The 15,101-nt window shown below is 57.5% G+C and overlaps 1 protein-coding gene across 1 annotated transcript in view; it reads left to right on the top strand.

The window, feature by feature from the left end:
- Window positions 1-14,134, top strand: part of STK32B (serine/threonine kinase 32B) — a 124,127-nt gene extending 109,993 nt beyond the window's left edge. The window contains exons 8-12 of the mRNA XM_036328649.1: window positions 1,148-1,264; window positions 3,780-3,905; window positions 5,400-5,531; window positions 7,804-7,868; window positions 11,735-14,134. Coding sequence (XP_036184542.1) covers window positions 1,148-1,264; window positions 3,780-3,905; window positions 5,400-5,531; window positions 7,804-7,868; window positions 11,735-11,873 — 579 coding nt within the window. The 3' untranslated portion in view covers window positions 11,874-14,134. The remainder of the gene's footprint in view (window positions 1-1,147; window positions 1,265-3,779; window positions 3,906-5,399; window positions 5,532-7,803; window positions 7,869-11,734) is intronic.
- The last annotated feature ends 967 nt before the right edge of the window (window positions 14,135-15,101 follow it).

Below are 15,101 nucleotides of genomic sequence, written 5' to 3'. Positions count from 1 at the left end.
TGGAGGCGTGTTTTCTCTGCACAGGGATTGTTGGAAAAGGATGCCGCCTACCCCTCAGGACACGGTTTCCCCCGCGCACAGTGGGGACTGTCCCATCCTTTCAGTCTGCGCAGCCGCCATCATGGCATTCGCTGCCCTGGGCTGCGGCGTGCGGGTCACGTATCACTCACCTTCCCAGCTCCGCTGCCCGCACAGCAGGCAGAGTCCCGTTTCCCCCCCTGGCGATGCGCCCCCGCCCTTTGCGTGCAGGCACCGTCAGCCCAGCCAGCGCTCCGTGACGGCAGGGCCCGGGCATGGTGACACGAGTGATGAATGAATGAATGAATGAATGAATGAATGAATGAAGCAGTCTATAAACCGTCAGAGCTCTGAGAGTGCACATACGTATTACTAATCACCCTATAGCTCAAGCGGCTGGGATCTACTCTTGATCAGTTATTTCCCCTGAATTCCTCAGAGGAACTACTGTACGTGGTGTTTTTTAGAATGCAAAAAACAAACAAACCGATGATTTTCTCAAGCTCTGAATGAAAAGGTTGACCTCCCACCGGCATCCTCATTCCTGGTCGGTTCCTGTCGTCCATTAGTCCCACGGACACACGTACTCGGAGGAGGAGTATGAGGGCCCATCGTATCTGTAAGAACCAGAGGACACGAGCGTTTGCCAGACGCTGACTGTCTTGCACAATCAGTCAGGCCAGTGGCCGTGGCGAGCAGTTGACCTAAGCTTGGTTCGGCCTTGGCCAGTGGAAAGTTCCTCTTCTGTCCTTCCTCACGGGTCGCAACCGTCAAAGGTGATGACGTGGCCAAAAGCCCCAAGGACGGAGTGGCTCTTGCTGCTTCAAAGATAAACTCTGTCTTTTTAAAAATATATGTGTGTTTATTGATTTCAGAGAGGAAGGGAAATGGAGAGAGAGAGAGAAACATCAATGATGAGAGAGAATCATGGATTGGCTGCCTCCTGCACACCCTGCTGGGGATCGAGCCTGCAATCTTGGGCGTGTGCCCTGCCTGGGAATCGAACCATGGCCTCCTGGTTCATGGGTCGATGCCCAACCACTGAGCCACACCGCCGGATGTATTGTGGTTTTAACCCGGCCAGTACAGTGTCCTGTCCTCTCTCTGACTCCGCCCGTTGTCTCTGCAGAGGCCGTACGAGATCCACTCGGCCACGCCCGTCGCTGAGATCCTCAACATGTTCCAGGCGGAGCGTGTGCACTACTCCTCCACGTGGTGCAAGGGGATGGTCGCCCTGCTGAGGAAGGTAAGGGGCGGCCAGCCGCCGCTAGCGGGAGTGAGGTCACAGCGCAGACTCGTGCCTCCCGGCACCGTGAGGAAGGAGGAAACGGAAAGACAGGAGATGAAGAGCAGGGCTCTAAGCCACCTCCCATGCGGGCTCAGCATCTGGCATTCAGGATCTCAGGCTGCTGGCCGGCAAGCCTGGCTCGGAGTCCCGGTGGTGACAGCGACGCCAGGCCCTTTCACACCAGCACGGACTCCCAGTACATAGAGATCCTCACTGCAGGTGGCTCTTCAAAGCGTCGTTGACTCACTGGGCTTGAAGACACGGGCATCTCCGTACCTTGTGCAGGAATTGTTGCTGTTAGAATGAAGGAGAGGTTCTCAAAGTGTATTCCGGGGACCAGCAGGGTGGCACCCCCTGGGAGCTTGTTGGAAAGGCCGATTCTCAGAGTTGAGCCCAGGGTGGAGGCAGGAGGCTGGGTGCCCTCCCTTTGAGCTGGCCTTCAGCTGTGGCCACTGGGAGTCCTTCAAGATGCGTGGAGTTGATGGAGCTGGTGGTCACGTGCCAGAGCTGGTTGAGGGAATAGTAAGTCCGGGGCCATGGCTGCGTCTTCTCCCTTCATCGCTACAAGACTGTGTATTTGACCCTGAGTAGTGGTGTTGTCCCCATAGTAGAGATGAGAAAACTGAGGCTCAGGAAAGTGAAACCTGCTGTCAGTGTCACGGGGCTGCAAAGGGGCAGAGGCGGGCTCTACCCCAGCTCCCCGACTCCGAGCCCAGCACTCACTGCTCCCCCATGGATGATGCACTGAATCGCTATCCATGAACTTGCTTTGGAGTCCTCACTGGTTCCTAGGGGTTGGTGGCCCTCAGCCCGACTGGTCTCCAAATCACTGGAAGCCCTGCCACCTGCCATGCCCTCTAACCCGCCCAGCGAGTCAGACCACTACTGCCCAACCGCTGAGCCCAGGTGCAGCAAAGAAATGGGGCCTCTGTTTAAATCAGCACCCCTCGTTTGGGCGCACCCCCTAGAGACAGGCTGCTGTGACCAACAGATGACATCCTGGTAGGCGTCCCTCACCTGGTGACCGGCCCTCTCGCTGGGGACAGCGGGAGATTTCTGCAGTGACTGGGGGTACAGGCTGTCGGGGGCTCCCCTCCAAGCTCCACTGGCTGACCAGGCCCCCCCAGGGATCATTCAGCCATGAGCTGGGCGTGGAGGCTTGGCCGTCCCTCTCCAGGAGGAACTCGGGCCTCAGCTACCTAGGGCCGCACCGGTCCAGTGGCCTCCAGACCAGGACTCCTGTCCTTTTTGCAGGCAGGTGCTCCCTGCACCAGTGGAGCAGGTGACCCCCAGGCAGAGAGCCCTGTGGACACGGGGGGGCAGCCTGTGGTGGCATTTATTTATTTATTTATTTATTTATTTATTTTTAATATATTTTATTGATTTTTTACAGAGAGGAAGGGAGAGGGATAGAGAGCTGAAACATCGATGAGAGAGAAACATCAATCAGCTGCCTCCTGAACACCCCCCACTGGGGATGTGCCCACAACCAAGGCATATGCCCTCGACTGGAATCAAACCTGGGACCCTTCAGTCCGCAGGCCGACGCTCTATCCACTGAGCCAAACAAGTCAGGGCCCTGTGGTGGCTTTTACACTTACCACCCTTATTAGCAGAACTCGTTTGAGAAGAAGCTGAGAATGGTCCCCGTGGCGACAAGTGCAGTCAGCGTACCAGGCCACAGAGGTCGCCTCAGCCTGTCCGAGGAAAACTATGACACGTGGCACGTCCCATTATCGAGCTTAAAGTCCTGAGACGAGACTGCTGATTCTTTTATTTTTAATTGGCAGACTCTGTGCTACCAGGGAGAGCCAGTGCCAGGGCTGACCAGCAGCCCCTGAGTGACGGATGAATGATTACTCAGAGGCATGTTTCTGTGAAAGAGAGAGCTAAGGGACTGCCTGGCTATAGGAACCAGACAGCCTCATTCACCTGCCTCTTCAGGCTCTTATTGTAGCAGCAGTTTGGGATAAAGTTTATCTTTTAGATACAATCAGTTGGGTCGTAATCTTGGGAGGACACATGTGTCTGCAGTGTCCTTTAAGCAAGCACGTCTAAAGATTAAGCATAAAGGTTCCGGTAAACACCCGAGGGTCCGCATGTACACAGGCTTGTTTGGAAAATTAGGGGCGCCACCTTCAGCCCACTCCCCTAGGTCAGAAATTCCTCCTTACAGACTTTCCAACCAAGTCTCTTGTGCGCCCCTACAAGCCAGCGTGTCACGGGGCCGTGGTCCCCAAGGGGAGCCGGCGGCTGCAGGGTTCATCCCTGCCCAAGGGCCCCTGGCTGGATGCCCTGCGGAAGCAGCCTGACCCCTCAGTCCCTCCTTGTTGTAAAGAGGTGGGTGTTGGTGACATTTCTAATGACAGCGTCCCAGATGGGGTATGATTGGACTAGAGGTGACCCCACCCTCAGCACCCCGCCCCCCTCGGTGACGCACAGCTCAGGCAAGCACTTTGCCCTGTATCTCCAGCTCCTGACCAAGGACCCCGAGAGCCGCCTGTCCAGCCTCGGCGACCTACAGAGCACACCCTACCTGGCCGACATGAACTGGGACGCGGTGTTCGAGAAGGCGCTGACCCCCAGCTTTGTGCCCAATGTGAGTGGGGGTCCCATCTGATGGCGCGCCACCCCCCCATGGGTCCCACCCCTCCTCCAAGACTCAGCATACGCGCAGCCACTGGCCCGTGGGAGGGTCAGCACTGGTTCTGCTCTGGGGCAGCCCCCGCCTCCTCTCTGGACCGCAGCCTCTCTGCCCCCACTGGAGTGGCGCCGGGTCTCCGTTAGTGGTTAATAAGGTCCCGTTTCGGTGTCTGCCATCCTCCTGAGACTTCAGAGACTGGGGACCATGTGGGTGGGCCGGCCTCGGCCTGAGGGAGCCCCCAGGATGGGTGGCCTTCGAAGGCACCAGGAGGCCACAGGGTGTCTTCTCACATGAGAGTGGCTGCATGAGAGACAGGAGCCGGCAGGAGGCAGTGCGTGCCTGGCGTGCGCAGCCAGCATCTCAGACAAGCCTCGCCACAGGGCAGCGTCGGTCCGTGTTCTCAGGTCAGGAAACTTGGTCCACTCACTCAGTGAGAGATGGACAGAACCAGGCCTGGCCCCAGACAGTCTGGATCCAGAGCCTGCATGGGAGTGAATGAACGAATGAATGAGTGAATGAATGAATGGCAGATAAATGGGGCCAGGAAAGACTTGGGCCTGAAATCCGACCTGCTCATTGGGAGAGATGGTACCTCCGAAGCCGTGGGTGTTATAACCATTAGGCCAGGAGTGGGCAAACTTTTTGACTCGAGGGCCACAATGGGTTCTTAAACTGGGCTGGAGGGCCGGAACAAAAGCATGGATGGAGTGTTTGTGTGAACTAATATAAATTCAAAGTAAACATCATTACATAAAAGGGTACGGTCTTTTTTTTTTTTTTAGTTTTATTCATTTCAAACGGGCCGGATCCGGCCCGCGGACCGTAGTTTGCCCACGGCTGCACTAGGCTGTACTGCCCGAGGGGACTGGCCCCTGGGCTGGGTCTCAGGACAGAAAAGGCCACCTGAGGTTTCGAATCCAAGGTCTGGAAGGCAGGGAGACCCAACATTCCTCCTGCCACAGTGGGCGGGGGCCCAGCCTCCAGGAGGCCAGGCCTGGGTCCGCTGGCTCCAGCTGCAGAGGAAAGGGAGCCAGGACTAGAAACTGGGAAGAATTTGATGAGAAATGGTATTTTGCATGGAAAGAGTAAAAATGATATTTATAGAAGAGGGAGTGGTGGCATGAGGACGTTTGATAAAACACGTGGAAATGTCCGATCAGAAAACTAAACTCAGCCTCATGAATGACCATCCATCCGTAGGAAGGAGACGGTGGAGCACGTGGACGTCGCGGTGGGGCTCCCGGGGTGTGGCGCGGGGCCAGGGGGATAATCGAAGGACGTGTGCAATGGGAACGTGTTGCTTTTCATCATCAGAAAAAAATATATTCAGCAGCTGTGTCCCACAGGAGCAGGCCATCGATACTTGTTGAATGAAAGATTGAATGAGTGAGTGAATGGAAGTAAAGTTCGGCGATGGGTGGAACAAAGACAAACCCTGTTTTCCTTCAGAAAGGGAGACTGAACTGTGATCCCACATTTGAACTTGAAGAAATGATTCTCGAATCCAAGCCGCTTCACAAAAAGAAGAAGCGTTTGGCAAAGAACAGGTCCAAAGACGGCACAAAGGACAGCTGCCCGCTGGTGAGCGCCCTGGGGGGGGGGGGACGCGCGGGGGCGCACCCCGGGAGGCCAGGAGTCCTGTGCTCCCAGGGATGCGATGGAGCTAGGCTACCTTTTATTTCTTATCTATTATTTTAAAATATGTTTTTATTGATTTCAGAGAGAGAGCGCACGAGAGATATAGAAACATTGTATCTCTTATGATGGGGGAGAATCACTGATCCGCTGCCTCCTGCACACCCCCTACTGGGGATGGAGATCACAACCCAGGCATGTGCCCTGACCGGGAATCGAACCGTGACCACCTGGCTCACGGTTGGACGCTCAATCACGGAGCCACGCCAGCTGGGCGCTAAGCTACTCTTTAGACAGATGGAGGCATGTCAGTCACCAGCCAAATGCCTTCACTGGCTGTAAATGAGATGCCTCCACACATAAGTGGGCTTTCATTGCAGGAAACTGCCTGAGCTACACGTGCGCGCTCCCATCATTCACCTTAGCACCGCCCCCCGTGCAGGGACCTCGTGAGTCTCCAGTCAGGAGCTCAATGCTGAGTGACAGGGGCTCCCCTAGGTGCTGTCTCCTGAGCACCTTGTGGAAGGCCCGTGCTGTGGAGACAGCCCAGGCCGCAGGGTGACGTTCGTGGGGCCCTGGGCACGCCACGCGGGCTTTATGAGCCGCTGTATTCGTTTTCTAGGCTGCCGTAGTGTCACAGCCTTGGTGGCTTAACATAAGTGGAAGTTATTCTCGCCCCAGTCAGGAGGCCAGACGTTCAGAATCAAGGTGTGGACAGAGCTGGGCTCCCCCAGAGGCTGGAAGGCGGTCCTCTCCGGCCACTCCTGCCCCTGGTGGCGGCCGGGGGTCTCCATGCCTTGGCTTGTGGCCACATCCCTTTGTCTCTGCCTCCACGTCATGTGGCGCTTCCTCTCCGTGGCTCTGTGTCTTCACGTGGCCTTCTTGGAAGGACACCGGTCCTTGAGCTGAGGGCCCCCTACTCCAGTGTGACCTCATCTTCATGAGTGACAGCTGCACAGCCCCATCTCCACATAAGGTTCCCTTCACCTGTGGGGGGTCAGGTCGTCAACGTATGTTTTAGAGGGAGGAGCAGATTTCAACCCACAACCGGCCCTTCCGCCAGAAAAGCATCTTAAACATGATGTTTAATGATGGCAGTGGTATGAAGTCAGCTTTCAATGCTGGAAGTTCATTTTTTCCTGCTTATTTTTTAAACATATTTTTATTGATTTCAGAGAAGAAGGGAGAGGGAGAGACAGAAACATCAATAATGAGAATCATTGGTCGGCTGCCTCCTGCACACCCCCTCCTGGAGATCGAGCCAACAACCCGGGCATGTGCCCTGACCGGGAATCGAACCGTAACTTCCTGGTTCATAGGTCAACACTCAGCCACTGAGCCATGCGCCCCTCGGGCTTTTCTGCTTATTTTAAAGAAAGTGAAACATCTTTGTAGACCCTAACAGTATGGTGGGCCCAGGCCCCACGCCCAGGCTCCACGCCCCATGCCCAGGCCCCACGCCCCACGCCCAGGCCCCACGCCCAGGCCCCACGCCCAGGCTCCACGCCCAGGCCCCACGCCCCACGCCCAGGCCCCACGCCCCACGCCCAGGCCCCACGCCCAGGCTCCACGCCCAGGCCCCACGCCCCATGCCCAGGCCCCACGCCCCACGCCCAGGCCCCACGCCCAGGCCCCACGCCCAGGCCCCACGCCCAGGCCCCACGCCCCACGCCCGCGCCCAGGCCCCACACCCAGGCCCCACGCCCCATGCCCAGGCCCCACACCCAGGCCCCACGCCCAGGCCCCACGCCCCATGCCCAGGCCCCACACCCAGGCCCCACGCCCAGGCCCCACGCCCAGGCCCCACGCCCCATGCCCAGGCCCGGCGCCCAGGCCCGAGCTCTGCCAGGGGTGCAGCAGCAGAGCCTCGGTGAGGCAGGTGGCTCTCAGCGCCTGTTCTTGGCGGGAACAAGCACTTGCAGGATGCCTTGCCTTTCTCCCCTCCCCCTCACGCTTTATTAGGCCTGACAGACATTGGAGCCATCAGGAAGCCACGCCCAGGATCTTCTACCCACAATCCCCCTACTATCGCTTTCAGGTTGGATTTAGTGGCTTCAAACTGAGATAAACATCTTTGTCTGCCAAGCTCCCTGGCACAGCCACGGTGCCAGCAGGGCTGCTCCCTCCACTTAGCTGGTACCCAGCCCCGGGCAACTGGTCTCTGTTGGTCTTGGCCCTTTGTCCAGCACTCACAGTCACCTGTCTGTACCTTTGACAGAACGGACACCTGCAGCAGTGCCTGGAGACCGTGCGGAAGGAATTCATCATATTCAACAGAGAGAAGTAAGTCCCCCCTCTCCCCCAGCTGCTGCCGGGCAAAGCCCTTCAGAACCACAGGCTCCCGGGTGCCAGCCATGACCTGGGAGGGGACCAGCTCGCCCACCCGGCCCAGGTGGCTGAGCGAGGCACTGGCTTCCCTCCCCTGGGCCTCAGCGTCTCTGTGTGAAATGGGGAAGCAGGTGGGAACTGGCCAGGCACGCTGGCACGCACAGGCAGGGTCACAGGTGGTGAGGGGCCCAGGCTCGGGAGTGTGACTGTCTGGACCCAGTCCTGGCGCTGAGGCTGCCAGAGTGACCTGGGCCGGTGCTTGCTTCCCGGGCCTCACGCCAGCTGTGGACGTGAGCTCTCTGCCTTGCCTGTGGCTGGTCTGAGACTAAATGAGGCTGTGGATACGGTGCCTGGCGTGGTAAAGCCGATTGCTATGGTCATCATTATTTAATGGGCGTGGGCTGTGCTGGACCCCAGCGTCTCCGGCTGTGGTTCCAGAGGTCCTTCCCGCTCTGCTGGCCAGAGCAGGGGCCTGGAGACTCAGCCCATGGGTGAGGCTTGCTGGCCGGGCCTCATGTGTGAGTCTGGGTTGACCTTGACCCCCACCTGCCCTAGAGCTGTGGCCACCCAGGATGAGTGACAGGCTGCTGCCTTCTTCACCCTCCCCAGCCCCAGTGGGAATGGGGCCCTGCCTTGCCCACCCACCCATGGGCCAGAACCTGGGCAGCCTGCCCGGGTGGGTCCCTCACCTCCACCACGGCCCACCTCTACGCATGCCCCGGGAATGCAAACTCCTCAGCCAGCCGTGGGCCCCACGTCTGCCAGCCGGGTCGCTTCCCCGTGTCATCCTCACGCCTGGGATCCCACGCCCGTCCCCTCGCACCCTTTAGGCCTGGGGGACCCTCAGGAAGCTACCCAGAGCCCTGGCCGAGCCTGGCACCTGCTGAGAGCCACTGCCTGGGCTGCCCTTTGCCCTGGCATGTGCCCTGTGCTGCTGGAACGCTGGTGGCCGAGGAGGCTCAGCCTGATGTGTGGAACAGCTCGATCTGCCGTCAGCCCGGTGGCTGGCCGTTTTGTGTTAGGCCCACAGAGTGCTTTGCCTTCGAAAAATGCCTCCGGCCGATCTATTACGGATTTTGACAGGTGTCCTCCTGCCGTTGGCCGGGGCTCTGTGTCACAGACCCTTCCTCCGGCGTCAGTCAGCCGACCTCGGGAGGTAGAGAGGGCCCACGTCCGTCATCGGGATTCTGCTCATGACACTGACAGTTTGATAAGGTGGCTGAGGAATGAAGTGCTGCTGCCATGGCTGAGATAAGAAGCCAGTGCGCTTCCCTGGCCTTGAGCTGCACCTCGTGGGAACGTACAGCCCTTTTCCATTTCCTCCTGAGCATAGATAACTGGGCGTCATACAGGTGCGCGCTCGGCCAACCGTGACAGTTTCATATCTGTCTTGGTTCAAGGGTTCCTATTGGAGCAATGTGAGCCTTTTCGGTTCCTTCAGGGCGTGGAGAAGGCATTCCCTGCCCCCCTTTCCCCACGCCCAGATGGAAGGGCACGGGATTCAGTGGGGAGAGCAGAGGTGTGGGCGGCAGGCAGCCCCTGGGTTGGAGTCTGGTTCCCCAGGTCACACGGCTAGAAAGTGGCAGCCCAGGGATGGAAACAGCCTGGCTCTCAGCCCAGGCCCTACTGCTATGCCACCCTGCCTCCTTCCCGCAGAGACGGGTACTCTAGGCTTTCTGTCCTCCCCAGGCCCTTCAACTGTGAGCCTGGCACTCGGAGCCTGGCACTCAGAACGTGCTGGTGGAAAGGATGAGTGGAAGGATGGGGGATGGGTGGGCACTGGTCAGATGGGTGGGTGGCATAGAGTGGAAACGTGGGAGTAGATGGCTGAATGGATAGGCAGAGGGTGTGGATGGATGCATAGATGGCTGGGTGGGTATATGGGTGGATGATGACTGGACGAGATAAACAGATGGATGTGGGGAGAGGTGGGTAGGCAAGTAGGTGGAACGGACAGGTGGGGTTGAGGGTAGCTGGATGGACATTGTGATTGGGTGGATGATTGGATGGATCAATAGAGCAGAGATGGATGCATGAGTGGGTAGGTAAACAGAGGGTGCATGAAGAATCGATGGATGGGTGGATAGGAATAGATGAAATGGACAAATAGTGGGTAGTTAGATGAATGAGGAGAAGATAGGTGGATGTTGAATGGATGAGGTAGGTAGATGGATGGGTGTGTGTTTGGGAGGTGGATAGGTGGGTGGGTGAATAGGTAAGTGGGTGAAGGGTGGACAGGTAGGTGAGTAAGGGTGGCCAGGTGGAGGTGTGGGTGGGACAGATGGGTAGACATGGGAGTGGATGAATGGACAGTTGGTGGATGGGGTAAATGCATGGGCAGATGGCTAAGTCAGTGGACGGGTAGATGGTAGGTAGATAGAAACGGTGGGGGGACGTATTTATGATGAGTAGATGGTGGGTGGTGGTGAATGGGGGTGGGTGCGAGGGAGTGCAGATGTGGTGGGCAGAACGCCGTCTGCGGAGCCTCCAGAGTGATGAGCATCCCAGCTCTGTGGGCAGTGGGCGTGGGCGTGGGCAGGTGCCCAGAGCAGGGTTCCCCCTCCCCGATGCTGCCTCCGCGCTCCCTCTGAGCCCAGGGAAGGTGGAGGGGCATGAGCCACACCTCGAGGAGCGCTGCTCTAGGCCTCAGCTCTCCTGGTCAGTGTTCTGTGACCCCCACAAGAGGGGAGACTTGAAACAGCTAATTCTATTCAAGGTAGTCTGGCCAAAGGGGGACCAGAGAGGACTGGTCCACGCTGCAGTGTCTTTCTTATTTCCGTGTCTTACCTCACGGGTGTCCCCTCATTTCAGTTCTGCTCCCTCCCTCCCTCCCTCCTTCTCTCCCTCCCTCACTACCTTCCACCCTCCCTCCCTCCCTCCCACTCTCCACATTCCATACCAATCCCTAAAGTCCAGCTCAAATGCTGCCTCCAGGAAGCCGCCCCGATCCACACAGGATTTCGGGATCCACGTCTCCCTCACCGGGGCTCCCTCGTCACTGCCCCGCTCTTTCTAAGCAGCCTTTGCAGTTACATTTTGTGCTAAAATGGGAGAAGGCCGGGAGTCTAGAGATAGCAACGCTGGCTCTCAATATAGCCACCCTTGGGCACGGCGCTATTTTTAAATACACACTCCCCGCTTGGGGCACTTAAATGAAAATCTTAGAAGGCTCCCTCCTCATCCTGGGAGAGCCCCAGGGACTTGCGACGTTAGAGATGCCCTAGTTTGGAAGTAAAAGCGTTTCTGCTTCACTCCCATAGGTTTCTTAGGCGTTGGAGTTTCCCTGGCTTTGACATGATTTTCTCTCCAGAGGAGCTGTGTCTCTTGAGAGGGGGTGGGGGAAGGGGACGGAGGGGGAAAGAAGATCCTTAGACACCTCTGCAGCCTTGCCTAGAGGGTCCGACCACACCTCTCCTCCCGCCCAGCCCCTGAGGACAGAGACAGGCTTTGCTGCCAGGGCTTCTTCTCCCCGCACGGGGCTGGTCCGTCGGTGGGCACTGGATGTGAATGTGTGGATGAGTGATGGGTGGGCCTCATCACCTCACGTCCCATCTACGGCCCCCATACACGACACGAGGGGCCACGAGTGGGCGTGATGGTCTCCATTTCACAGGTGAGGAGGACACTGAGGCTCTGTGTGCGCAGAAACTCACCTGCCTGCACCTGAGCCACAGGCCCACCTGCCTCCAGGCCTGTGCTTCCCTGGCCAGAGGAAGGTGTGGGCTGAGGGCCCCGCGTCTCCCTCCTGCGCAGGGGTGTCCGGGGCACCGCGCCGTGCCCGCCCGTGGCACTGACTCCGCCTGCGCTCTGCTTGTTTGCAGGCTGAGGAGGCAGCAGGGCCCGGGCATCCAGCTGCTGGACCCCGAGGGCCGCGCCGGGAGCCAGGCGCCAGGCAAGCTCCAGGACGGTCGCAACAACAACGTGCCAGGCCCCGCCTGCGCCCACGGCTGCAGCAGCTAAGCTGCCCGGCCGCCCAGCAGGACTACACCATCTCCGCCCTGCCCACCGAGCCCCTCTCTGCCGCCACGGTCCCTGCCTCACCCCCAACGTTGGATACAGAGAGAGCCGGGCTGGGAGCAGGGAGCCGGGGTGGGACCGCTGCCAGAAAGATCCCCTGTGCGACCTGGATGAGCCTTGCCCTCCTGTGCCTCTGCTTTCTGCATCTGCCGAAGGGTCTCTCCGCCCACCTCTGATCGCAGGCCACTGGGAGTGTCCGGCTGGGTCGCAGACACGCAGGACATCTGACGTTTACAAAGTGGTTCACACGGGCCAGCTTGAACGGTGATGTCGGACACGCACTCCCACCCCAACGCGATCGGACCGTCACAGCTTTGCCATTTGACTTGTCCTGGCTCCTTAGGCGGGACTTGCGAAAATGCAGCAAGAAGGCAACACCAACAGGGGCGCGTTTGCCCTTCCTGGGGAGGCGCCGTGCCCCCCGGCACGCAGAACCTGACGTGTCCCCGTGGCGCTCTCCGCTGGGCCGGTCTCGCTGGCCGTCTAAGGTGGCGTGGCCTGCAGACCAGCCCGGGCCCAGGGTCTTGGGCTGTAGATGTACTTCTCCCCTGACTCACAGAAGACTGCCTCACCCCACTTTTCATTCCAGCAGGCCCCCAGCCTGGTCACTCCGATAGAGTGTCCTCGGTCCCCAAAAGCACGTCCCGCGGCAGAACTCGGACTGGCCCGCCCTGCAGGGTGTCTCCCGGGAGGGCGTGAGATTGTCGCGTCAGGATTGTCTTCACGAGGGTCCTCGGCTGCCGCTGCCGTGGACCGGGCACCCAGTGTGGATACGTGAGGAAGCAAGGGTCACCGTAGACAGTCCACTCGGGGACACTGGGTCCACGCAGAAAACACAGCAATTCCTGACCTGCGCCGGGAGCAGCCTGCCTGCCGTGGATTCGGTAGATACTGTCGCACCAGGGATGCACTTGGACTTGGAACCCGATCCGTGTGCAGAAGCTGCCCCTGCCCTGTGCTGATGGAAACCCATAGGCAAATCGTGTCATCTCTTGAGCACCTGTTTCCTCGCTTTAAAACGGGGGTCATAACCCACCCCCGGGTCCTGTGTGTGCAGCGGCGAACCCTCCCGTTGCACGCGCTCGTCTGGTTGGGTTTCGGTAGAAACAGGCGCGGTGTGTGGCTTATTCAGTGCCCGTGTGTTCCTGTCGGGGGTCAGTTCTGTTTTTATCTTTGCACCCAACTCCTACTTTTCGCTTTTACCTCATGAGCCAGTCCTCGTGGCTGCCGCTGTCATCTCTTAGATTCCTTAAGAGAGTGTTAGTGTGGGGTGTGGTTTCTTACTTTCATTTTTCTGAACGGCCATTGCTTTCCTCCTTTGAGCCAGGGCGACGGTGTTGCCCATGTGCGTCCACTTGGCTTGCACGCTTTCCATCCTCCGCTCCCGCCGGCACCGTCCTGTCCCCTCCGGGTGTGGCCCGGCTGCCGCTCCTGCACCGGCCCCGGCAGCGGTTAGGGCTCCTCGGTGCCTCCCATGCTGGGCCCAGAGGCAGGGGCGGGGCTGGAAGCGGCCGTGAGAGGCCGGCCTGGCTCTGTTTGAGTCCGCGCTGTTTCTTGCTCAGAATAAATGATTTCCTGGGCAGCCTGCCCTCGACGCTGCTCTTATTCAGGGTGGGGCGGGATGGGCGTGTCCTCCTGGAGTTAAGACCTCATGTTTAATGAGAAACGTAGAGAAGGGGGTGGGGGATCCCAGCTCAGTGATATGTTATTTGGTGTGTTTACCAGGGAATAAAACCACACTCGGCAATGCAAGGCTCTGTCTGCCTTGATCACAACTTGTATTATGGATTATATGGTTACTGTTAATCGTCTTCATTATGATTTTATAGATAGGAACGTGCAATCTACACACCAGGGGAAATACACAAAACGCTCCACCCAAAGAAGAATACTCTTCTCAGATGGTGTGGCTCAGTGGTTGAGCATCAGCCTATGAACCAAGCGGTCCCCGTTCGATTCGCAGTCAGGGCACATGCCAGGAGGCAGGCTCGCTGCACATTGGAAAACAAGGGGGGTACAGGAGGCAATCGGATGTGTCACATTGATGTTCCTGTCTCTCCCTCTCCCTTCCTCCCTCTGAAATCAATAAACATTTTTAAAAAGGAGAAAAGAAAAATACTCTTAAACTTTCCACAAATGGTGGGTCAGACCTTACCCCATCCCCATGCAGGTGCAGAGGGACCAGAGTTTGCTTTCTGGGAGGGACATCGAACTGTCTCTCCTACTCCAGGTGTCTGTCAACTACCATTCCTACATATTAGAAATAGGTGTGTCTCAAAGAAAAACTCCAACTCCTCCACAATGCTCTAACCCAGGGGCGGGCAAACTTTTTGACTCGAGGGCCACAATGGGTTCTTAAACTGGACCGGAGGGCCGGAACAAAAGCATGGATGGAGTGTTTGTGTGAACTAATATAAGTTCAAAGTAAACATCATTACATAAAAGGGTACGGTCTTTTTTTTTTTTTTAGTTTTATTCATTTCAAACGGGCCGGATCCGGCCCGCGGGCCGTAGTTTGCCCACGGCTGCTCTAACCCTAATGCAGGTCCAACCCTAAACCTAACACTATCCCTAACACTAACCCTAAGGCAGGTCCAACCTTAATCCTAAATTAAACCCTTACCCACAATGCTCTAACCCTAATGCAGGTCCAACCCTAAACCTAACACTAACCCTAACCCTAACACTATCCCTAACATTAACCCTAAGGCAGGTCCAAATCTAACCTTAACCCTAACCCTAACACTAATTCAGGTCAACCCTAACCCTAATCTGAAACCTAACCCAAACGCAAACCCTATCCCTAACCCAAACGTTAATGCTAACACTAACCCTAGTGCAAGACTAACCCTAATCTTAACCCTAACCCTAATACAGGTCCAACCCTAACCCTAACACTAACCCTAACCCTAATACAGGTCCAACCCTAACCCTAACACTAACCCTAACCCTAATACAGGTCCAACCCTAACCCTAACCCTAATGCAATTCCAACACTAACCCTAACTTTAACCCTAACACAGGTCCAAACCTAACCCTAATCATAACCCTAATCAGGTTCAACCCTTGCCCTAACCCTAACAAAGGTCCATCCCTAAACATAACCCTAACTCTAACCCTAAACCTAACACAGGACCAAGCCTAACCAACTCTAAATCTAACCCTAATGCA

The sequence above is a fragment of the Myotis myotis genome, unplaced genomic scaffold, assembly GCF_014108235.1.
Source record: "Myotis myotis isolate mMyoMyo1 unplaced genomic scaffold, mMyoMyo1.p scaffold_m19_p_1, whole genome shotgun sequence".
Taxonomy (NCBI): domain Eukaryota; kingdom Metazoa; phylum Chordata; class Mammalia; order Chiroptera; family Vespertilionidae; genus Myotis; species Myotis myotis.
Note: the sequence above shows the minus strand (reverse complement) of the source record. Positions and strands in the feature narration are given on the sequence as shown.